Source organism: Carcharhinus amblyrhynchos, chromosome 9 (assembly GCF_965287045.1).
Source record: "Carcharhinus amblyrhynchos chromosome 9, sCarAmb.v2.hapA, whole genome shotgun sequence".
NCBI classification, from domain to species: Eukaryota; Metazoa; Chordata; class Chondrichthyes; order Carcharhiniformes; family Carcharhinidae; genus Carcharhinus; species Carcharhinus amblyrhynchos.
Window position 1 is genome coordinate 95,791,685 of NC_137332.1, and position 24,022 is coordinate 95,815,706.

Consider the following 24,022-nt stretch of genomic DNA (forward strand, 5'->3'; position numbering starts at 1 on the left):
ATGGTAAAGAAGGACTGTAGGAGAAGAGATAACCAGCCGTGGTTATTGAAGGAAATAAAGGAGACTATTAAATTAAAAGCTGATGTGTTCAGAGCGGCTAAAAGTAGTGGGCAATTAGAAGATTGGGAAAGATTTAAAAAACAACAAAGAATGACTAAGAAAGTGATAAACAAAGGAAAGATAGAGTATGAAGCTAAACTAGCTCTAAATATAAAAAATGACAGTAAAAGTTTTTACAAACATATAAAGAAGAAGAGACTGGCTAGAGTGTATGTTGGACCCTTGGAGGACGAGAGGGGGGATTTAGCGGTGGGTGACGAGGAAATCGCTGAGACTTTAAATAAGTTTTTTGTGTCGGTCTTCACGGAGGAGGACACAAATAGATTGCCGAATATTAAAGATAGAGGGTTGGTTGGAGATGAGGTCCTGAATGCGATTACTGTCACTAGAGAGGTAGTGCTTAATAGACTAACAGGACTGAAGGTAGACAAGTCCCCAGGACCGGATGGAATGCATCCCAGGGATCTGAAAGAAATGGCAGGGGTGATATTGGATGCCTTAGTGATTATTTACCAAACTTCGCTGGACTCTGGGGAAGTGCCGGAAGATTTGAAAACGGCTAATGTTACGCTGCTGTTTAAAAAAGGTAGCAGACAAAAGGCAGGGAATTATAGGCCGGTTAGTTTAGCGTCCGTAGTTGGAAAAATAATAGAATCCGTCATCAAAGAAGAAATAGAGAGACACCTAGAAAAGAATGGTTTGATCGAGCAGACACAGCACGGATTCGTTAAGGGGAAGTCGTGTTTAACAAATTTATTGGATTTCTATGAGGATGTGACTAGTGCGGTAGACAGAGGGGAACTGGTAGATGTGGTGTTTTTAGATTTCCAGAAGGCGTTTGGTAAGGTGCCGCACAAAAGGTTGCTGCAGAAGGTTAGGGTGCACGGAGTTGGGGGTAAGGTGTTAGCGTGGATAGAAGATTGGCTGTCTAATAGGAAGCAGAGAATTGGAATCAATGGGTGCTATTATGGTTGGCAGTTGGCGACTAGTGGAGTGCCGCTGTGATTGGTGCTGGGGCCTCATCTGTTTACCATTTACATAGATGATCTGGAGGAGGGGGCTGAGTTTAGGGTAACAAAATTTGCTGGTGACATGAAAATGAGTGGAAAAGCAAATTGCGCGGAAGGCGCGGAAAGCCTGCAGAGAGACCTGGAAAGGCTGAGTGAGTGGACGAGGACCTGGCAGATGGAGTATAATGTTAGCAAGTGTGAGGTTATCCACTTTGGTAGAAATAATAGTAGGAGGGATTATTATTTAAAGGGCAAAAAGCTGCAGCATGCTATGGTGCAGAGGGACCTGGGGGTCCTTGTGCACGAGTCGCAAAAACCCAGTCTGCAGGTGCAGCAGGTGATCAAGAAGGCGAATGGGATGCTGGCCTTTATAGCAAGGGGGATAGAGTATAAAAGCAGGGAGGTCTTGCTGCAACTGTACAGGGTACTGGTGAGGCTGCAACTGGAGTAGTGTGTGCAGTTTTGGTCACCGCACTTGTGCAAGGATATTTTGGCCTTGGAGGGAGTACAGAGAAGGTTCATTAGGCTGATATTGGAAATGAGGGGGTTAGCCTACGAGGAGAGATTGAATAGGCTGGGTCTGTACTCGTTGGAGTTTCGAAGGCTGAGGGGGATCTTATAGAGACAGAAAAGATAATGAAGGGGATAGATAAGGTAGATTTAGAGAGATTCTTCCCGCTTCGAAAGGATAGCAGAACTAGAGGGCACAGCCTTAAGATAAGGGGGAGGGGGTGCAGTTTAGTTCGGAGTTGAGGAGGAACTTCTTCACTCAAAGGGTGGTGAGTCTCTGGAATTCTCTGCCCATTGAAGTGGTGGAGGCTACCTTGTTGAATATATTTAAGTCATGGGTAGATTGGTTTCTGATAGACAAGGGAATTAAGGGTTATGGGAAGAAAGCGGGAAAGTGGAACTAATCCACTTCAGATCAGCCATGATCTTATTGAATGGCGGGGCAGGCGCGAAGGGACTAGATGGCCTACTCCTGCTCCTATTTCTGATGTTCTTACGTTCTGTTCCCCAATACCCATCGATTCCGGTTTTACGAGGGCTGCTTGATGTCATGTTTGCTCAAATGCGGCCTTGATGTCAAAAGCTATCACTCTCATCTCAGCTCTTTTGTCCATGTTTGATTCAAACCTGGAATGAGGTCAGGAGCTGAGTGACCCCGGAGGAACCCAAACTGGGTGTCACTGAGCAGGTTATTCCTGCTTGATGGCACTCTTAATAACCCCTCCTTCACTTTGCTGATGATTGACTGTAAGCTGATGGGGTAGTTATTGGCTGGGTTAAATTTGTCCTGATCCTAGTGTACAGCACATACCTGGGCAATTTTCTCCATTGCCAGTGTTGTAGCTGTACTGGAACAGCTTGGCTAGGGGAGCAGCAAGTTCTGGAGCACAAGTCTTCAACACTATTGCTGAGATATTGTCCTTCCACACCAACACACTCACTTTGAGCTTCCCTACACTTCTCATTACTGAGAAGCTGGTGAGCCTTCACCTCCAGCTCACTGGGAAATGTGTTGAAGTTTGATTCTCTAAAGTTAGGACACGGCTTCCTCTCCTCTGTCTCTCGCACTGACATCTTCTTTTCTGTTAACAAGTCAATCAATGCTGATGGAAAACAGTGAATGATGCTGACATTTGGTCTGAACTCAGCCAGTTCACATTGGATTGAACCTCACCAACTGTCCATTCCAATCATCACAAGCTGCAGAGTGAATGAATTAAACCTTTCCTGTGAAATCAGTGAAGAAGAATTCAGACAAGGCAAACACTGACAATTATTTATTGATTACAATCCACAGTTATGATGTTTCACTGTGATCCTGATTATAGATTTTCCTCCATGAATGTGTTATATCATCAAAATAAACAATCGTAGAACACATCAAATATGATATTACATAAAGAGCAAAATGGGCCAGTGTGTAATAATTTAAATTCTGACATTCTGTAGTGTCTCACTACACTCAGAGTTACAATTTAGATTGGTAATATTAATATCTCAGCAATATTCACACTGAGAGATTTGACATGTTTTTCAGCCACTTCCTGTAACTATGATGGGAGGTCTTTCCCCATTGAGTGTCTCTAGTAGCTGCCCCAAGCTGTGTTGTGTCCCTCACCAGTATTCCTGGACCTTGCATTGCGACAATCTGAAACCCTCAGTCATGGAGAACCCTTTGCCCTGGAAGACTGTGAGTTTCAGGCTGATTTTCACTGAGTTGATGGTCCTCCAGGAGACAGTGTTTATCTCAGTGTGTGTTCCTGGGAACAGCCTGTACAGTGTCCAGTCCTGTATAAAGGAGCTGTCGGGTGAACACTCTGTGACTGTGTGGGAACTCATCAGATCAAATTTCATCTTCCTTCATCTCAGACAACTTATAAAGTGAAGGGGAAAACTGCCCAGCACCAGAAAAATGTTTCCAACATCCTGATTGTCTTCTCCATTGTCAGGTGTATCACAGAGTCTCTCATACTGATTCCAAAAAGTCTTGATCAAAATCCACAAACATTTAAAGATATTTAAAACTCTGAGCAATCAGAAAGTGAGAAATGTCCACAAAATGTGAATGTATTTCAATCCCAACAATCTGTCCCTCAGTCATTTACTGGAGCTGTTGTGTACGTCCCACTTGGTGAATCTGCAGAAGTAAAATAAATATCAGTTAGAATGGGGAATAATCCATTCTCAGAGAGTGAGAACACAACAAGTGTGAGGGAATGGAGATTGTGTGAGAAATACTCAGTCTCACACACCCCTCCATCCTTACACTTCATGGAGATCCTGTAGATCGCTTCCATTCCATCCATATTCAGTAGGTGAGGATGTGAGTGTGTGCGGTGGCTTTAATGATCAATATTACACCTGGTCTGGGCTGATCACACAAAGGAAGATCAGACAGGGAACAACATGTGTTTATACGTGTGTATCTGTGTGTGGGAATTAAATCAGTTCATTCAACACAGTGTCCTGTACTCCCAGTACTGGAGATTCCCCACACTCACTCTGTCCCCTCAGTTCTACATTTCCCTCTCTCTGACTCTTACCTCTCTGTTGTCTTTTCCAGATGATTATTCCGATTATCCCAAATATAACAGCCAGTGCTGGGATCACGAATCCAACCAGAATTCCAAGATGGGACCATCCCCCACTGTTTCCTGGGATTTCTGAAACACATTTGAATAATATGAGGATTGTCTCTGTTCCCGGATCCATTCCCGGTTCTGTGTTCATTGGGGACAATTTGAACTGAAGTCGCCCCAGTCCCAATGGGATTGGTTGAAGCTTTGGCCCCATGGTGGATAAGGGAGTGTCTACGGACCTGCTCTGGATGGACTTCCAGAATATCATTGATAAAGTTCCACACAAGAGATTCTTGACAATAATCAGAGTGTTTGGAATTGAAGGGAATCTTTGCCATGGGGTGAAAATTGGTTGATGGGGGGAGACAGGGAATGGGAAGAGTGGGAATGTGCTCCCATACAAACACACGCACATATCCAGTACAGTTCCTTACCCCACTGATGGAGCTTGGGCTCTGCCAGGCTGCTGTGTTCAATTTGACAGGAGTATTGATCCTCATCCCCAGCATTTATTTCAATCTCTTTCTGGATCTGATGGGTCCCATCGTGGTTCGGTCGAATCCCCGAGGATAGTGTCTCAGACATTACCTCTCCATTCCTTAGCCAGTTCACCTCGATGTCTACAGGATAAAAGCCAGTAACCAGGCAGGAGAGAGTGAGCGGCTTGTACTGACTATTGGGCTCACTTCTGGAGATGAAGACTTCAGGCTGAACTGTAATGGGAAAGGGTGAAAACACAAACAATAAACCCACATTGAATGGAATGGGAGAACGGTTTGATAGATCAGTGAAGTTAGATCAGAACATGGGCTCAAAACTGAAATCAATACCTTTCCGTCCAAAATATTCCTTTCCTGCTTCCAAATATTTTTTTAAATGTTGAACAAATTCTTCCTGCAGATATTTTTCCCAGTAATTATTCCAGGATTGATCTGAATCCCATTTCTCTTTAGTCTTCACTGCGAAGTGATTGGTTGCAACCCATCTCATTCTGTGTGGCTCTAAACTAATATAGTCCTTTCCATCAAATCCAAACCGCATCGATCTCTTAATGGAGCCGTCTTCAGTGACCTCGACAGACCGAATCCATTGGAAAATATGGATTCCTGTCAGAGAGCAAATGATGATCAATATTCAGTGAACTGGAGGATTGGAAATATTGCTTTGTTAATCAATAAAGTGGAGAAATGATCTTGTGATAGAATTGTCAGCAAAACTGAAATCCCTGGAATAAAATAAGCAGCATCAGAACGTAAACAAACTTGCCGAATGGATAGGAAACAGAGTGGCCGGGATTCTCCCCCAAAAAATTCAACTGTCGAATTTGTTTGAAACCTGGAGTAAATCACGTTTGTTTTTACAGTGGGAGTTTCAAAATGAATCTCCCACAATCTGTACATTGCAGAGAGCAGTAGCATGATTCACACTGAAAAGCTGTAGGTGGGGCCTATTCCAGCTGGAGAGACTGACAGCAAAGTGCTGAATGGGCCACTGCACATGTGCCAATCAGTCAGATTGGTGCATGCTCTGTAGCCCCTGTCTGTCGGCCTCCCAACTGCTGGCCGGCTCCATCGCTGGCCAGATCTGCAATCCCCGCAACGCCGGCCCTCCACCTCCCCACGGCCCAATCGCTGGTCCCCCGAACATTCGCGCACCACCCCCAAACCCACCCACAGCCCTTCCAGCCCACCCTGATCTCCAGTAACCCCCTGATCTCACACGCTCTTGACAATTACCCCGTCCCCACAGTGCCAACAACCCCACACTCCGCAGTGCCAACATCCCCCCCATTTAAGGCAGCCCCACTACCCCCCACCTCCAGCACGCTGACCCCACACCCACCCCGATGGCCAGCCCTGGTCGTTGGCCTTCCTCCCTCCTCCATGATCCCGACTGGTGGCATCGTGGACAGTGAAGAAAGTTATCTCCAATTGCAATGGGATCTTGATCAATTGGGTCAGTGGGCTGACGAATGGCAGATGGAGTTTAACTGAGGCAAATGCGAGGTGATGCATTTGACCTCAACAGACCAAATCCACTGAAGAATGTGAATTCCTGTCAGAAACTAAACAGGGATCAATAATCAATAGACAATCTTTTCAGTGGTGAAAGGGGTGTTAGTCTGAGAATGAAATGGATGGAAACTTCCTGTGCCATTAGTAACAGGAAGCTGAGCGGTGAGGGGACTAAATTAGATGGAGTCAGTGCTGGGGGACTGAGTTCAGTGTCCCAGGGGCCAGTGCTGGGGACCGAGTTCAGTGTCCCAGGGGTCAGTGCTGGGGGACTGAGTTCAGTGTCCCAGGGGTCAGTGCTGGAGGACTGTGTTCAGTGTCCCAGGGGTCAGTGCTGGGGACTGAGTTCAGTGTCCCAGGAGTCAGTGCTGGGGACTGAGTTCAGTGTCCCAGGAGTCAGTGCTGGGAGATGGACTGAGTTCAGTGTCCCAGGGGTTAGTGCTGGGGGACTGAGTTCAGTGACCCAGGGGTCAGTGCTGGGGGACTGAGTTCAGTGTCCCAGGGGTCAGTGCTGGGGGACTGAGTTCAGTGTCCCAGGGGTCAGTGCTGGGGGGCTGAGTTCACTGTAAGGTTGTACATTGACACGCTGATTCTCTCTGCCTGATCTTACCGGATGTCTGGTTTGTGATCTTCAGCACTGTATTCAGATTCTTCTTTACCATGTCTGAGTGTGAGTTCACCAGTTCTGTGATATAATCCCAGAATTCAGAGTCGATATTTTCAGCCACGAACCTCTGCCTGGGAATGCTGCGACGGATATTACTGTCACAATATCCTATTTGGACACCATTGACCATTCCAGTGCTTGCAACGTCAGGAAAATGTTCTATCCCAGAGAAAGCAGTGTAAAACACCGTGAGTGTGTCAGTGTCTGTAAAAGAAACAGTTAAAGGGATTGGTCAATAAACACTGTCTGATCATCAGAACAATCTCACTGGACTTCACCATCCCCTCTCCCCATGTCCCCAGTCACCCCCCCGACAGAGCCCCCCATATACAATCCCCTACTCCCGATCACCATCCCCTCCCCCGATCACCACCCCCTCCCCCGATCAACACCCCCTCCCCGATCGCCACCCCCTCCCCCGATCACCACCCCTCCCCCGATCGCCACCCCCTCCCCCGATCACCACCCCCTCCCCCGATCACCACCCCCTCCCCTGATTATCACCCCCTCCCCCGACACCCGATCGCCATCCTCTCTCAGGATTACCACCCCTCGCCCCGATCACTACCCTATTTCTTAATTACCACCCACTCTCCGATCACCACCCCCCCCGATCACTACCCCTACCTCCCAATAATCATCGCCTCCTCCTCCTCCCAGTCACCACACCCTCTCTCTCCGATCATCGCTCCCTCTCTCCAATTCTCCCCGATCATCCTCTCCCCATTCACCATCCCCTCCTCCCAATCACCATCAGAGCCACCCCCCGAACACCACCCTGAACGGGCCAGTAATATGGTCTGGGAGGTTGTGTAAGCGGTTGTCAGGCAGGAAGGGTCAGTGTCCATCCCATCCTGATATCGGTCCCGTCTGTCGTGCCTGCAATGTCGAGCCACCCGCCTGACACTCTGCAGCCTCCCAGCACCCGGTCTCCAAGGATATTCCTCCAACCCCTCTGCCCCCGCCCCAGTCACAACCACAGACTGCCGAGGCACAGCCCCGATAAACCCCACCCTATCACCCCCACCCCCTACACCCTGTGTCCTCACAGCCATCAGATTTTCAATCCCTCCTTTATCCCCATAGGGTAAGAGGGCCCATAACCACCAGGAACATGTCAAGACTGGGGGTGGGGTTCCCGAGCTGCATCTCCTCACTACCTTTGAGGAGCTATTTGGGGCTAGCAGGGAAGGGTGAGGAGGGAATGGTCACTGACAGTCAGGTCAGGGGTTCACCATGGAAGTGAGCATTTCCAAATACAAGGAAATTAGAAAGAAACTTAAGCAAGGAGTAAGGAGGGCTAAAAGGGGCCCCAAAAATCACTGGCCAGTTGGATTAAGGAAAATCCCAAGGCTTTTTATACATATGTAAAGGGCATGAGGGTCGCCATGGAAAGGGTTGGCCCACTCAAGGACAAGGGATGGAATCTATGTGTGGAGCCAGAAGAAATGGGCGAGATATTAAATGAATACTTTGCATCAGTATTCACCAAAGAGAATGACTTCAGGGATGATGAGTCTGGGAGAGGATGTGTAGATAGTTTGAGTCATGTTGAGATCAAAAAGGAGCTATTGGGTTCTTGAGAGATATTACGGTAGACAAGTCCCCAGGGCCCGATGGGATATACCCCAGAATACTGAGTTAGGCAAGGAGGAAATGGCTGGGGCCTTGGGAGAAATCTTTGTATCCTCACTGGCGACAGGGGAGGTCCCAAAGGAATGGAGAATAGCCAATGTTGTTCGTTTGTTTAGGAAGGGGAGCAAGAATAATCCAGGTTAACTATAGGCTGGATCATCAGTGGTAGGGAAATTATTGGAGAGGATTCTTCGAGACAGGATTTATTCTGACTTGGAAACAAGTAGACGTATTAGTGAGAGGCAACATGGTTTTGTGAAGGGGAGGTCGTGTCTCACAAACTTGATCGGGTTTTTTGAGGAAGTGATGAAGATGATTGATGAGGGTAGGGCAGTGGATGTTGTCTACATGGACTTCAGTAAGGCCTTTGACGAAGTCCCTCATGGCAGACTGGTGCAGAAGGTGAAGTTGCATGGGATCAGAGGTGAGCTGGCAATGTGGATACAAAACTAGCTCAGTCAACGAAGACAGAGGGTAGCAGAGGAAGGATGTGTTTCTGAATGGAGGGCTGTGACAAGTGCTGTTCCTCAGGGATCCAAGCTGGGACATTTGCTGTTTGTAATATATATGAAATGATTTGGAGGAAAATGTAATTGATTCGATTCGATTCGAAAGTTTGCGGACGACACAATTGTTGGTGGTTTTGAGGATAGCAATGAGGGCCATCAGAGGATACAGCAGGATACAGATCAGTTGGAGAATTGCACGGAGAGAAGGCAGATGGAGCTTAATCCATACAAATGTGAGGTAATACATTTTGGAAGGTCTAATACGGATAGGAAATATACAGTAAATGGCAGAACCGTTAAGATTAGTGATAGGCAAAGGGATCTGTGTGTACAGGTACACAGGTCACTCACTGAAAGTGGCAAAAGAGGTAGAGAAGGTGGTCAAGAAGGCAAATGACATGCTTGCCTTCTTTGGACGGGGTATTGAGTTTGCAGTCGGAAATGAGTTAATGACCTTTGTAATACTTGGGAGAATGGAAAAAAAAATCCAGTAGTCCATATGCAGCCCGTTTTCATATATTTCAGATAAATGTAACTTTGTTTTCGTGTGCCCAGGCTGCAGCTGCTCTTGCTGTTGTACACAAGTTTATGATAAGCTCGCTCAGAAATGTAGCTGACCCAGCTTGTAGTTAAGTTGTGTCTTTAATTTCGTGGACTTTCATCTAACATTGTGAAGCTTGCATGTCCTAAATATATTCACATATATATATATTCGTTATATACTGCTTATGTGTCATGTACTAACATATTATACATAATATATGTATAATATAACTTGTGAGCACAGATTGTTATACCGGCCCGTTAATTTTAACTTGTCTTGTCAGCCTGTACGTTAGCTAAAAGCTAATCACACACGTCAATTGCGGCCTTGAGATAACCATGAAGTAATGCCGAGGCAGCCTTGGTTTCACAATGGAGGATAACCCACAGCCTGGGAACCTGCTGAGAATGAGAAGATGCGTACGTGACTGGGGGGGTATAAATAAGCGCTCTTAACTTATGTTCAGAGAGATGCCTGGGGAACCGCTGTTAGGTGCCAGGTGTATCTCCCAAAAACTTTTGAATAAACTTGCTGTACTTTGACTCACAATTAGTCTCAGAGGTATCATTACCTACAACAAGTTTAAAAATTTGCAAGTCATGTTGACGCTTTATAGAACCTTAGTTAGGCCGCACTTGGAATATAGTGTTCAATTCTGGTCGCCACACTACCAGAAGGATGTAGAGGCTTTGGAGAGGGAACAGAAAAGATTTACCAGGATGTTGCCTGGCATGGAGGGCATTAGCAATGAGAGGTTGGAGAAACTTGGTTTGGCTGGAACCACAAAGGTTGAGGGGAGACCTGATAGAAGTCGACAAGATTATGAGATGAATGGACAGAGTGGATAGTCAGAAGCTTTTTCCCAGGGTGGAAGAGTCAGTTACTAGAGGCCACAGGTTTAAGGTGTGAGGGGCAATGTTTAAAGGAGATGTACGAGGCAGATATTTTTACACAGAGAGTAGTGGGTACCTGGAACCCATTGCCGGGGGAGGTAGTGGAAGCAGATACGGTAGTAACTTTTAACGGGCATCATGACAAATACATGAAGAGGATAGAAATAGAGGGATAGGGTCCTGGTAGGGTCGGGGGTTTTAGTTCAGTCGGGCAGCATGGTTGGTGCAGGCTTGGAGGGCCGAAGGGCCTGTTCCTGTGCTGTAATTTTCTTTGTTCTTTGTTCTCTTGCACTGAACCTTTTGTCATCTGTTACAGGAAATGATCCAGATGCATTAAACCCCCCCCACTCCGCTCCTCCTAAGATGCAGCACGGCAGCTGGAAGAAAACCTCGGAGGAAAGCCCTGAGGAAATCACCAAGCTTAACATTTGTCAATCGACACCAGCTTCCACCACACAATCCCTCAGAGCAGACACGATCACCTCAGTGGGACAAGTTCGTGCTGAGGCTTCTGGGTCACTTACTGGTGGGCACCACACAGCCTTTGATCTACATCGGGTGAAGGCGGGAACATCGAGGGTTCGGGCACACGGAGTTCTTCTGGGGCTCAGGATGCATCTGGCCCCAAGCCAAGTGCTAGGCCTCTGGGATCGGTCATCCCAAAACTGCTGGAGATACATCAGCAGCAATGGTGGAGGGGCTGTCAGCAACACTGCATCAACTGTGAGGCTTTTGGAGGAGTCGAACAGATTTCTGTCACAGGAGGTGGTACCGGTACAGTGTGGCACTCAGGGTAACACTGCAAGGGTCACATCCACAGTGGAAAGCCTGGGGCAAGGATTGGTCACCATGGCTGACAGGATGTAGACCATCCTGGAGACACGGCCATGACTGCGAGCCTCAAACTTGGTCCGGTCTCAGGGGGCATCGCTGAGGGCTTGCACAGCATGGGGCAGATGTAGTTGGGATTCCAGGACTGACAGAGCCAGGTGATGCTGAGGCTGGCCCACTGTCCCATGGAGTATCCCCGGTACATATGGGCACCCTGAGGGAGGAGGAAGGGTTGGAGCCCATGCTGGGACCTTCCAGCCAGGAGACACCAGACATCCCTAAACCTTCTGGTTCCACCCCCTCCCACCCTTTCCTGACACCGGAGCATCTCACGGGCAGCGGGATGAACAGGGTGGCTACACCAGTGTCATCCGCAAGTCAGCCAGAGACCTGTAGGTCTCAGCCCCCCAGGGGTCTCCCACCAAGGGGATCACAGGCCCCGGGGTGTGGAACACAGTAGGGTGCCTCCCCATCCAATGTGCATCTTGGGTGCAGTAAAAGGCCACGAAAAATTCAGAAGTTCTAGTGTCATCAGGAGGGCCGAATTTAAGGTTTGCACTAGTCAGAAAAAGGACACGAGATACTGTTTAGAATGACGTACACCTGTTATATCGCACCATTAAATATCATCCCTTCATGCTATTTGCACTGTTAGTTTCACCGAGAAATATTACTGCACCCCCAGCTGTGACTAATCTTTCTGTGATTCCTGCCCTACAGGGATGACCGTATCCTGACCGCACACAAAGAGGCACAGAACGTCATGCTGTGTGACAGAGGCCCTTCGGCCAGTAGGCACAGACCGCCTGCCCTGGTATCGCCAACACCCACTGCACCCTGTGGCAACATCCACGCCCCACAGGGTTCTGTTCCCCCCTTAACCCCACACAGCCCATTGCCTGCACGTTTATGTGCGAGACCCACACTCGTACGGGTGCCCAGGTGCCAGTGAAGACAGAGAAGGCAGGTAGTAGGTGATCAGCAAGTTTGCAGATGACACAAAGATGGCAGGATTGGCGGACAGTGAGGAGGAGTGTCAGGTGACACAGCAGGATATAGATAGGCTGGTATATTGGGCAGACAAATGGCAGATGGAATTTAATCCTGATAAATGCGAGGTGATACATTTTGGAAGGAATAATGTAGAGGGGAGTTATATGATAAAGGATAGACCTATTAAGAGTATAGAAATACAGAGGGACCTGGGGGTGCAAGTGCACAAGTCTTTGAAGGTGGCAACACAGGCGGAGAAGGTTGTGAAGGAAGCTTATGGTATGCTCGCCTTTATAGGAAGGGGTATCGAGTACAAGAGCTGGAGTCTAATGCTGCAGTTGTACAGAACGTTGGTTAGACCACATTTGGAGTACTGCATCCAGTTCTGGTCACCTTACTACCGGAAGGACGTGGAGACCCTGGAGAGAGTGCAGAGGAGGTTTACCAGGATGCTGCCTGGTATGGAAGGACTGAGTTACGAGGAAAGATTGCGTAAATTGGGGCTGTTTTCCTTAGAAAGAGGAAGATTGAGGGGGGATCTAATAGAGGTGTATAAGATTATGAAGGGTATAGATAAACAGTGGCAGGCTTTTTCCTAGATTGGAGACAAATATCACGAGGGGCCACGGGCTTAGGGCGAGGGGGGAGAGGTATAATTTGGATGCTAGAGGGAGGTTTTTCACACAGAAGGTTGTGGGGGTATGGAATGCACTGCCAAGTAAGGTGGTGGAGGCAGGCACGCTAAACTTGTTTAAGGTATACTTAGATAGACACATGAGCAAAATAAGGATGGAGAGAAATAGGAGACTGTTTTAAGTAAGGGTCAGATACTCGGGACGTTTCTGGAAATCTAATGCTACATGTTGTTGATGTTTTTCTCTTTGAATCCACAGGTGTGTCGGTCCACCTTGTTGTCTAACGAGGGGCATACACACGGTGGGTCGTGCGTGGGCTGCTCTTGGATGTTTTGAGAGTAGCTGAGTACTTCACGTCGTTTGTGTACGCTTAAACTGGACCAGCTGATGGGCACCACGACAGCTCAGTGACTATCACTGATTGCTGTGCAGATACATGGATTTGGATTTGGGCCAGTGTCTGTGGGAGTTTGTGCATTCTCCCCGTGGTTGTGTGGGTTTCCTGCGGGTGCTCCGGTTTCCTCCCACACCCCAAAGATGTGCTGTTAGGCTGATTGGTGTAACAAATTGCCCCAAAATTATTCTCCCCTCAATCTGGTTTCACTGTGGGTGCCATAAGCATAGACATGGGTCAAGGGTGGAAGAGGAAAGGCGCAATGTTAAAATGGCAGCACAGGCTCGTTGGGCCAAAGGGCCTGTTTCCCGTGCTGTGTTGTTCTTTGTTCTTGGTAGGATTCAGACTTGTGTGGCACCAGGGCAGCATCACAGTGTGCCACAGAATGAGTCATCACCACCCTCCTGCCTGGACCAAGGACTCGCTAGCATGCCCAGCCCACTCCCATCACCCTGGTCTGATGCCATTTGGACCCTTGTCCCCCTCCAGCCATCCCGGCAGCCTGAACTGGTCCTGAAAGAGTCCGGGGATGTCCGAACTCTGGAGGATGGAGCTGTTGTGCACACTCCCTGGGTGTTGTACACACAGTGCATGATATTCAGCCTGTGGTCACGGACAATCTGCACATTCAGGAAGTGGAACCCCTTCTATTGATGAAGCGCAGTCCCTGATCATGTGGGATCCACTGGATAACGTGAATGCCATCTACAGCCCTCTGCACACGGGGCAGTGCAGTGATGGTGGTGAAGCTGCAGTCCGGGCTTCCTGTTGGGTCTGGCCCATGTTGAAGTGGATGTAATTGGCTGGATTCCTGGGAGGACCTGGTGGTGTAGAAGTTGAGGGCACCGTGACCATCACTGCCACCGGGAGTGGGTGTCTCCTGTGCCTCGAGTTACCAGGTCTGAGGAGCTGAAACAGGTGCCACACTGTCTCCTTACTTAGACAGAGCCAGCAGCATCGTGTGGCTCCCATCATCCCTGCAAAACATCTACAACTCCTGTACGCCCTGAGCCTCCACCTCCTCCTTCCCCTGCCCCCCTCCCCTGTGGCAGGATGTGCTGCCATGTCCTGGCGCTGACCGGCAGCCCCCTGCCCTCCTGTTGAGGGTTCTGCCTTCTGGCACGCAGGGAGGGCACAGGAATGGGATGCCAAGCTACCCATTGCGGACCCTTGAAGCTTGGGTATGAGTGCTATCACCGCAGTGCCTTCCAGGTATTACAGACAGACGGGGGGAGGGGCAGCCTCGTGACTATCACAGGATGGGTTCCCATCGCAGGCAGCAGTGCAGAGTCCAGGCAGTGTGAAGAGCCGTGTTAACAACTGCACAGCTCCCGTGCTTGGAGCAGCAGCTGACAGAGCTGCTGTCTGTTACTGTTAGTGGGGCCTGGGATACAAGGTCTGGTGTCAGCCGCAGTGTCTGTCCAGCAGACAGACAGTAAAACAAACAGGTTAATATTTGTGGGTTGGTGATGAACATCATGTGACACCCTTCGGGGGTCTCTGTGTAGCCAGGGGCAATGTGTGCACCATGAACCTGCTGCAAGTGGTGACTCCCAGCACTGGTCCCCCCCGGGGAGGTGCTGGCGTAGTGGCATTGCTGCTGGACTAATCCAGAGACCCAGGGGAATACTCTGGGTACCTGGATTCGAATCCCACCATGGTGATGGTGAAATTTGAATTCAATAGAAGTCTGGAATTAAAAATCTATTGGTGACCATGAAACTGCAATCTATTGTCACAAATACCCATCTTGTTCACTAATGTCCTTTAGGAAAGAAAATCTCCCATCTTTACCTGGTCTGGCCTACATGTGACTCCAGACCCACAGCAATGTGGTTGAGTCTTAAATGCTCTGAGGAATGGGTAATAAATGCTGGCCCAGCCACTGACACCCACATCCCATGGACAAATCAAAAAGCCCCCCACCCCATCCCAGCACCTGAGTATCCGGTGCCCCCTCCCCCTGAACTCCGGGGGCTGCCGCTCAATGGGAATTACCTCCTCACTCTCCTTCACTATTGCTGCCCCAGGCCCAGACTTTTATAAACTATCTGTGATTCATGCTGGAGTGACGTCACGCTGGAGAGGAGGGGAAGGTACGGGAGGGGGAAAAGGGCCGGGCCAAACTCTAATGATATGTAAACCTATTCAAATACATGGAAATTGACATCCCGCCGGAAAAAATGGCCTGGGAGAATCCCGAACCACCTGACACCAGGCGCAAATTCGATTGTTCGGCTCGCAGCCCATTTCCCTCCCCTGATACACCAACCAACCAGTGCAGCAGGGTGGAAAGATCACAGTATCAAGGACCCAGGTTCAATTCCCGGCTTGGGTCACTGTCTGTGTGGAATTTGCATGTTCTCCCCGGGTGTGTGTGGGTTTCCTCCGGGTGCTCCGGTTTCCTCCCACAGACCGAAATGTGCGGGTTAGTGAATGGCCATGGTAAATTGCCCTTTAGTGTCAGGGGTACTCACCAGGGTAAATGCATGGGGTTATGGGGATAGGGCCTGTGTGGACTGTGATCAGTGTAGACTTGATGGGCTGAATGGCCTCCCTCTACACTGTAGGGATTCTATGATTCTATGAGGGAGATGGACAATCCAGAGCAGGATCTCCACTGAACTTCACAGAGCTTTTTAATCCCCCTTTATACATGGTCACGAGTATACCCTCAGTTTGGAAAAGTCTAGGAATCACCAGGCAGGAATATTCCGATTTAAATTTCACTCCCAGCTGTAGCTGCCTGGAAACACTCTCACCTCTGACTCAGAATGTTCCGGATTGAAGCTCCCATTCCAGAGACTGGGCTGCACACACAGTGTATTACTGACAGAATGCTGCACTGTCAGAGGATCAGTCCTGAGGGAGAACTTTCCTCACAGATTAATGTAATAGATCCCGGGACAGAGCAGGATGATCATAAACTGGATCAATACTGATTCCTGAGGCAACATCATTCATGTAGATTGTCTAATCAGAGTTTCCTGTACCATAACAGTGAGGAGACTAGAAAAGGTATTTCATTGGCTGGAAAGAGCTTTGGTGCATCCTGGTGTTGTGAAGTCTTTCTGTATCTGCTTTCTCTCTCACACCTTTTCTCAAAATACATCGGTAACTTTGGAATCTAACATCACTGCTCCCAAATCAAAGTACGGATTTTAATTTGTTGAGAACATGAGAACCAGGAGCAGGAGTTGGCCATCTGGTCCCTCAAGCCTGTTCCGCCATTCAATAAGATCATGGCCGATCTTCTTGTGGACTCAACTCCACTTACCCGCCCGCTCACCATAACCCTTAATTCCTTTCCTGTTCAAAAATTTATCTATCATTGTCTTAAAAACATTCAATGAGGTAGCCTCAACTGCTTCACTGGGCAGGGAATTCCACAGATTCACAACCCTTTGTGTGAAGAAGTTCCTCCTCAACTCAGTCCTAAATCTGCTTCCCCTTATTTTGAGGTTACGCCTCCTAGTTCTAGTTTCACCCTCCTGTGGAAACAACTTCCCTGCTTCTATCTTATCTATTCCCTTCATAATCTTATATGTTTCTCTCTGATCTCCCCTCATTCTTCTGAACTCCAGCGAGTAGAGCCCCAGTCTACTCAGTCTCTCCTCATAAGCCAACCCTCTCAAATCTGGAATCAACCTAGTGAATCTCCTCTGTACCCCCTTCCAGTGCCAGTATATCCTTTCTCAAGTAAGGAGACCAAAACTATACACCGTACTCCAGATGTGGCCTCACCAGCACCTTATACAGCTGCAATGCAATCTCCCCGTTTTTAACCTCCATCCCTCCAGCAATGAAAGACAAAATTCCATTTACCTTTTTAATTCCCTGCTGTACCTGCAAACCAACTTGAGATTCCTGCACAAGGACACCCAGGTCCCTCTGTACAACAGCATGTTGCAATTTTTTACCATCTAAATAACAGTCCATTTTGCTGTTATTCCACCAAAATGGCTGACCTCACATTTACCAACATTGTCCTCCATCTGCCAGACCCTTGCCCACTCACTTAGATTATCTATATCCCTTTGCAGACTTTCAGCATCCTCTGCACACTTTGCTCTTCCACCCATCTTAGTGTCATCTGCGAATTCTGACATACTACACGTGGTCCCCAACTCCAAATCATCTATGTGAATTGTAAACAATTGCAGTCGCAACACTGATCCCTGAGGCACACTACTAGACACTGATCACCAGAAAAACACCCATTTACCCCCACTCTTTGCTTTCTGTTAGTTAAGCAATCCTCTATCCATGCTAATACCCGTAACACCGTGCACCTTCATCTGGCGTAGCAGTCTTTGGTGCGGCACCTTATCAAATGCCTTCTGGAAATGCAGATCACCGCATCCACGAGTTCCCCATTGTCCATTGCGCATGTAATGTTCTCAAAGAATTCCACCAAATTAGTCAAACATGACCTGCCCTTCATGAACCCATGCTGTGTCTTACCAGTGGGACCATTTATATCCAGATGTCTTGCTATTTCTTCCTTGATGATAGATTCAAGCAAGATCAAGCATTTTTCGTCCTACGGAAGTTAAGCTTACCGGCTGATAGTTACCTGCCTTTTGTCTACTCCCTTTTTGAACAATGGCGTCACATTTGCTGTTCCACCCCAGAGTCCAGCGAATTTTGGTAAATTACGACTAGTGCACTTGCTATTTCTCTTGCTATCTCTTTTAGTACCCTGGGATGCATTCCATCAGGATCAGGAGACTTGTCTACTTTTAGCCCCATTAACTTGCCCAACACCATCTCTTTCGTGTTAATGATAGTTTCTCGGTTCTCACCTGCCACAGCCTTCCTGTCATCAATTTTTGGCATGTTATTTGTGTCTTCCACTGTGAAGACCCACACAAAATATCTGCTCAATGCCTCAGCCATTTTCTCATTTCCAGTTATTACATCTCCCTTCTCGCCCTCGAAAGGACTCATGTTTACTTTCGCCACTCTTTTTCGTTTTTATATTTGTAGAAACTTTTGCTCTCTGTTTTTAATATTCTGAGCTAGTTTACTCTCATTCTCCATCTTACCTTTCTTTAGCTTTTCTCATGGCTTTCTGCTGACCTTTAAAGATTTCTCAATCCTCTAGGTTCCCATTAATTTTTGCCACTTTGTATGCATTTTCTTTCAATTTGATACTGTCCTTTATCTCCTTAGATATCCATGGCTGATTATCTCTTTTTCTACAGTCCTTCCTTATCACTGGTATATACTTCTGCTGAGCACTGTGAAAGATCGCTTTGAAAGTCCTCCTCACGCTCCATCTATATTTTAAATTCAACCATACTGTGATCGCTTCTTCCGAGAAGATCCCCAACTACAAGATCATTAATTATTCCCGACTCATTTCACAGGACCACATCTAGGAGAACTTGCTCCCTTATCGGTTCCATTACATACTGTTCAAGGAAGCTGTCAGGGAAACATTCTATGAACTCCTTCTCAAGGCTGCCTTGACTGACCTGGTTTGACCAATTGATATGTAGATTAAAATCCCCCATGATAATTGCTATACCATTTTTACATGCATCAGTTATTTCTTTGTTTATTTCTCACCCCACCATGATGTTATTATTTGGTGGTCTACACCAGTCAGTGATTTTTCTCCTTACTATTACTAATTTCCACCCAAATGGATTCAACCTTTTTTCCATAGAACCGAGAACATCTTTCACTACTGCCGTGATATCATCCTTAAATATCAGAGTTACACTAACCTCCGTTACCTTCCTGTCTGTCCCTCTGAACAGTTTGATACCCCTGGATGTTCAACTCCCAGCCGTGACCATCCTGCAACTCTGTCTCTGTAATGGCCACCAAATCATACTCGTTCACAATGATTTGTGGTGTCAACTCATTTACCTTGGTTCAAATGCTGCTAGTATTCAGATAAAGTGGCCTTATGCTAGTTTTTGTACCTTCTTTTTGAATTCTAACACTTCCATTAATAACATCTCCTCCGTTCTCCTTCCTTTTAATTTTTCTCCTGATTTTTGATGTAGTTGGAACCTTCTCCCCTTCTTCTTTTCTCCTTGCTCCCTCCTTCTCGAACTCCTTACATAGGTTCCCATCCCCTTGGCATTATTAGTTTAAACCCTCCCCAACCGCTCGGGCAAACACTCCCCCTCGGACATCAGTCCCTGTCCTGTCCAGGTGTAACCCATCCAATTTGTACAGGTCCCACCTCCCCCAGAACCGGTCCCAATGCCCCAGGAATATGAAACCCTTTCCCTGATACCATCTCTTCAGCCACGTATTTATCTGATATCTCTTCTCATTTCTACTCTGACTAACGCTTGGCACCGCTAGTAATCCTGAAATCACTACCTTTAAGATCCAATTTCTTATCTTTTTTCCTCGCTCCCTATATTCTGCTTTCAGGACCTTATCCCTTTTTTAACCTATGTCGCTTGTACCAACATGTAATATAACCATGGGCTGTTCACCCTCCCCCTTCACAATGTCCTGCAGGTGCTACGAGACATCCTTGACCCGAACACCAGGGAGGCAACATACTATCCTGGAGTCTTGTCTGCAGCCACAGAAACGCCTGTCTATTCTCCTTACAATTGAATCCCCTATAACTATTCCACTGACACACTTTTAACCCTTCCCCTTGGCAACAGAACCAACCTAGGTGTAAAAGTTTAGCTGCTGCTGCTTTCCCTCGAGAGATCATTCCCCCCAACAGTATCAAAAGCGGTATATCTGTTTTGCAGGGGAATGGTCACTGGAGATTCCTGCACTACCTGCCTGTCTCTCATGCCATTCTCTTCCTGCCTGTGGAGTCTGAGCCTGCGGTGTGACCAACTCTCTATACACGATATCCACAATACTCTCTGACTCGTGGATGCTCCACAGTGTCTCCAGCCACCGCTCCAGTTCTGAAACTCGAGCTTCCAGGAGCTGTAGCTGGAGACACTTCCTGTACACATGCTGACCCAGGAGACTGGAACTGTCCCCAGACTGTCACATGGAGCAAGAGGAGTAAACCACTGCTTGGAGCTCTCCTGTCATGTCTTACCCCTTTCAATTAAACTTTTGAAAGATGTTTTGTTTCAGATATATACAATTTTCTTTCTTTCCTGCTCCTTGTTACTACCGAGTATAACATTTTCAAACTATAAACCACAGAAATTACACAGAAACACTACAGTAGTGTCCAACAACTACAATGCCAAGAGCAAAAAGAAAATATATTTCCCAATCTGCACTCTCGTTTGTAGCCTCTGCTGCCTGTTTCACCTAACTCCCTGTGTTCATCCAACTCCCAAAGCACTTCTCTCAGTCAGACAGCACTCTGTGCAGGAAAAATATGATGTGGAGATGCCGGTGTTCGACTGGGGTAAACACAGTAAGAAATCTCACAACACCAGGTTAAAGTCCAACGGGTTTATTTGATAGTAAACGTCACTAGCTTTTGGAAAGCTGTTCCTTCGTCAGGTGATTGCAGAGTTCTGAGTGGAGAACTCTCCATTCACCTGACGAAAGAACCTTTATATTACCTGCACATTTTCCCCATGTCCTTTATCGCAATTTAATCTTTCTGTTCCTCCATTCTTCCCTCTGTTTCTGGACCTTTCCACTTTCATTGCTCCAAGCTTCTCTGATCTGGGTGTTTTGAACATACAAACATGGAGCAGGAGTAGGCCATTCGGCCCCTCGAATCTGCTCTGCCATTCTGTGGTGATGTGATTGTGATCTGAACTCTACTTTCCTCTCTATCTCCCTGGACACTTTCACTCCCTTGTCAGTCATGATGTTATCTCACATTTATATCTGACAGATACATAATAATGTCTGAGCAAATATCACCCATTTCAAACTCTCCCCAAAAGATTCAAATTCACCCCAGAGAGAGAGAGAGTGAGAATGGAAGAGGGAATTCTGTACTTACCGGGAGAGACCCAGGAAAAACACAGGGAGATGGAGAAAAGGATCAGCAACATTCTGGGAATCCACTGTCCCGATTCCAATCAGTGACTGGGAATTAAACACTCTGAGGATGAAACAACTTTATAAACTGGGGGAAAACATGAAATAAAAACCCAAAACCTTATCCAAACTCCATTTTCCCGTCTGTATCGAGCATTTCCTTCTTGCAGAACCAGAGGATGTCTGATTGGTTTGTCTCAGAAAATTCACCAATGAAAGAGATAAACAGCCAGCCTGTCACTAGTTACCAGGAAGATCAAACTCAGACAGGTTCAGATTCAGGCTGATAAAAATCTAATCTTTACCCAGTGCCTTTCACAAAGTGAAACCTCCCAGCGGAGTGCCTCAAGGATCTGTTCTGGGACCCTTGTTGTTTGTCATTTTCATAAATGACCTGGATGAGGAAGTGGAGGGATGGGTAAGTAAGTTTGCTGATGACACGAAGGTCGGTGGTGTTGTGGATGATCTGGAAGGATGGCAAAAGTTGCAGCAGGACATAGATAGGATGCAGGACTGGGCGGAGAAGTGGCAGATGGACTTCAACGCGGATAAATGTGTAGTCGTCCATTTTGGCAGAACCAACGGGATGAACGAGTACACTATCAAGGGCAGAAGTCTGAGTAGTGTTGAGGAGCAGAAGGATCTTGGGGTCCGGGTCCACAGGACTCTTAAATCGGCCTCGCAGGTGGAGGAGGTGGTCAAGAAGGCGTATGGTGTACTGGCCTTCATTAATCGAGGGATTGAGTTTAGGAGTCGGGAGGTAATGCTGGAACTTTATAAGACCCTTGTCAGGCCTCATTTGGAGTATTGTGCGCAGTTCTGGTCGCCTCACTATAGGAAGGATGTAGAAGCTATTGAAAGGGTGCAGAGGAGATTTACAAGGATGTTGCCTGGACTGGGAGGCATGCCTTATGAAGTTAGGTTGAGGGAGCTGGGACTCTTTTCCCTGGAGAGACGAAGGTTGAGAGGCGACCTGATAGAAGTTTACAAAATGTTGAGAGGAATAGATAGGGTGGACTCTCAGAGGCTATTTCCCCGGTTTGAAATGGTCGCTACGAGAGGACACAGATTTAAGGTGCGGGGAGGGAGGTTCAGAAGTGATGTTAGGGGTAAGTTTTTCACTCAGAGGGTGGTGAGTGAATGGAATCGGCTGCCATCAGTGGTGGTGGAGGCAAACTCGCTGGGGTCTTTTAAAAGACTTCTGGATGAGTATATGGGGTTTAATGAGATTGAGGGTTATAGATAGGTCTGTAGGTTGGTAGGTGATGATGTGATCGGCGCAACTTGTGGGCTGAAGGGCCTGTTTGTGCTGTAGTGTTCTATGTTCTATGTTCCCCAAGGACAGCTTTATAAAACAAAGATTGACCCAGAGACACACACAGCTCAGTGCACAAAAACTGTCTCCAAATTCCAGGGTTAAAGGAGTGTTTTAAAGAGAGGCTGCAGAGAGGTGTAGGGAGGGGATTACAGAGTGAAGGACTGAGGTTACTGAAGGCACAGTCCCCAGTGTGGGGGAGATTCTAATCCCTGTTACTGGAGATGTCAGAATGAGAGGAACACAGAGATCTCACAGAGTTTGTGAAACTGGAGGGGATTACAGAAATAGGGAGGGGTGAGGACATGGAGAGATTTCAATTTTAAAACACAGGGCAGAGGGAATGGTGCCTTTAATTCAAAGAGAATGGAATATAAAAGTAGGGAAAGCTTGCTAAAACTATACAAGGCACCAGTTAGACCACATCTGGAAAACTGTGATCAGTTTTAGTCCCCTTATCTAAGAGAAAATATACTGGCTTTGAAATCAGTCCAGAGAAAGTTCACCAGGTTGATCCTGGGGATGGAGGGATTTTATTATGAGGAGAGGTTGAGTAGGTTGGGCCTATACTCACTGGAGTTTAGAAGAATGAGATGTGACCTTATTGAAACATATCGGATTTTCAGGGGGTTAGACAGGGTAGATGCTGAGAGGGTGTTTCCCCCTGTGGGAGAGTCTCGAATCGGATGGCAAAACCTCAGAGTAAGATGTCACCCATTTAAAACAGAGATGTGGAGGAATTTCTTCTCATTCATACCCGAACAGGCACCGGGGTGTGATGACTCGGGATTTTTCACAATAACTTCATTGCATTGTTAATGTAAGCCTACTTGTGATAATAAATAAACTTCTAACTTTTCATTGGGAGAAGAAATCCTTGTTAAATGATCACCCCCTTATTCTGCGACTCTGCCCTCTGATCCTACACTCTCCCATGAATGGAAACATCCTCCCAACATTTACCCTGTCTAACCCCCTAAGACTCTTATATGTTTGAAACATATCACCGCTCATTCCTCGGAACTCCAAGGAGCACAGACACAATCTGTTTAATCTTTCCTCATATATCAGTCTCTCTGTGCCCAGGATCATCCGAGTAAATCTCCTCGATACTGCCTCCGGTGACAATATATTTCTTTAAATAAGGGGACCAAAACTGTCCGCGATATTCTAACTGCGGCCTCACTAATACCTTGTACCTTGACAGGGATGGTGGGGTGCTGCTGAGGGAGGGTGGATGGGAGTGAGGGTGTTTCACTGGGAGCCCGGGGCTGGGATTTATCGGTGCGCACCTCCAATTCCAGCCCCGCCCCCGTGACAGCCGCTCAGGCTCGCGCTTCCTCACATTCCAACTCCCGAACGTGAGGCGCCAACTGCCGCTGCGCGTGAAAGAAATGACAACTCAGGCATCACGGGCTGGGTCTCCCCCTGATTCCATACTGCCATCCTCACTGTGCAGGCCCAGGGACACATGGATAATGG

At 47.3% G+C, this 24,022-nt stretch overlaps 1 protein-coding gene across 1 annotated transcript; it reads right to left on the bottom strand.

The window, feature by feature from the left end:
* Positions 1 to 2,842: 2,842 nt before the first annotated feature.
* Positions 2,843 to 21,397, bottom strand: LOC145348476 (class I histocompatibility antigen, F10 alpha chain-like). The gene is made up of 6 exons (XM_080196663.1): positions 21,188 to 21,397; positions 6,782 to 7,042; positions 4,990 to 5,265; positions 4,594 to 4,872; positions 4,124 to 4,243; positions 2,843 to 3,717 (listed from the first exon to the last, which is right to left on the bottom strand). The coding sequence occupies exons 1-6, from the start codon at positions 21,237 to 21,239 to the stop codon at positions 3,674 to 3,676; spliced, it is 1,032 nt and encodes a 343-aa protein (XP_080052789.1). The 5' UTR covers positions 21,240 to 21,397; the 3' UTR covers positions 2,843 to 3,673.
* Positions 21,398 to 24,022: the final 2,625 nt, after the last annotated feature.